Below are 960 nucleotides of genomic sequence, written 5' to 3' on the forward strand. Positions count from 1 at the left end.
ACCGCCAGATGTTACTGCTTCTGTCACGCACTTTCCTCTTACTAACATGTCTGTGTGTCTGCAGAGCACGGGATTCCCACATCTGTGGACTTCAACGGTTGTGACCCCGCCCACATGGTGGCGTCCTTTAACAGTGGAGACGTGGTGGTGTACGACCTGGAGACCTCCCAGCATGCACTGGTGCTGAAGGGCCAGGGAGATGGCAGTAAGGACACACACACACACACACACACACACACACACACAGATTCAACAGAAGTGTGTAATAATGCGTCTCTTTAATCATTTGTTTTGATTTTAACCCCGCCCCCTCAGCTCTCCCCGGGTCCAATCATATCAACAAGGTGGTGAGTCATCCCACGCTGCCGGTCACCATCACCGCTCACGAAGACCGACACATCAAGTTCTACGATAACAAGTCAGGTCAGACATCCACCTGCTCACCTGTCCATCTGCTCACCTGTCCACCTGCTCACCTGTCCACCTCAGTAACACCTTGAGGGAATTTCTTCACATTTGGTACAAACATCAGAATTTAGTGGTCAAAGGTCAAAGGTCACTGTGACCTCATATAAAACGTTTATTTATTTGGCCATAGCTGAAGAATTCACACAGTAATAACAAAATGAAGTGATGACATTTTATATCCAAAAGGTTAAAGGTCATCTTCCCTGTGACATCATAACGTTCTGTAAACACACTTCGTATGAACGCGTCATAAACCGCCTCTCATCCACCTGTTTGACCTCTCCTGTCTGTGCGCAGGTAAAGTGATCCACGCCATGGTGGCTCACCTGGACGCAGTGACCAGTCTGGCCGTGGATCCCAACGGGATCTACCTGATGTCTGGCAGTAAGTCGCACACGTCAAACAGAATCTGTCATGGTTTTATTTTCACCAAAATATTTCACTGACATGATCGCCGACATGTTTCCTCCTCCTCCTCTCTTCCTCTTCCTC

General features: G+C 48.4%; 1 protein-coding gene across 1 annotated transcript; it reads left to right on the forward strand.

Annotated features, from left to right (window-relative positions):
- The first annotated feature begins 43 nt into the window (after positions 1-43).
- LOC111651036 (striatin-3-like) lies at positions 44-919 on the forward strand. Its single transcript, XM_023400996.2, has 3 exons — positions 44-205; positions 316-423; positions 766-919. The coding sequence occupies exons 1-3, from the start codon at positions 115-117 to the stop codon at positions 912-914; spliced, it is 348 nt and encodes a 115-aa protein (XP_023256764.2). The 5' UTR covers positions 44-114; the 3' UTR covers positions 915-919.
- Positions 920-960: the final 41 nt, after the last annotated feature.

The sequence above is a fragment of the Seriola lalandi genome, unplaced genomic scaffold (genome assembly GCF_002814215.2).
Source record: "Seriola lalandi dorsalis isolate HSWRI2012SDOR001 ecotype SW California unplaced genomic scaffold, Sedor1 jcf7180002053162, whole genome shotgun sequence".
NCBI lineage: Eukaryota > Metazoa > Chordata > Actinopteri > Carangiformes > Carangidae > Seriola > Seriola lalandi.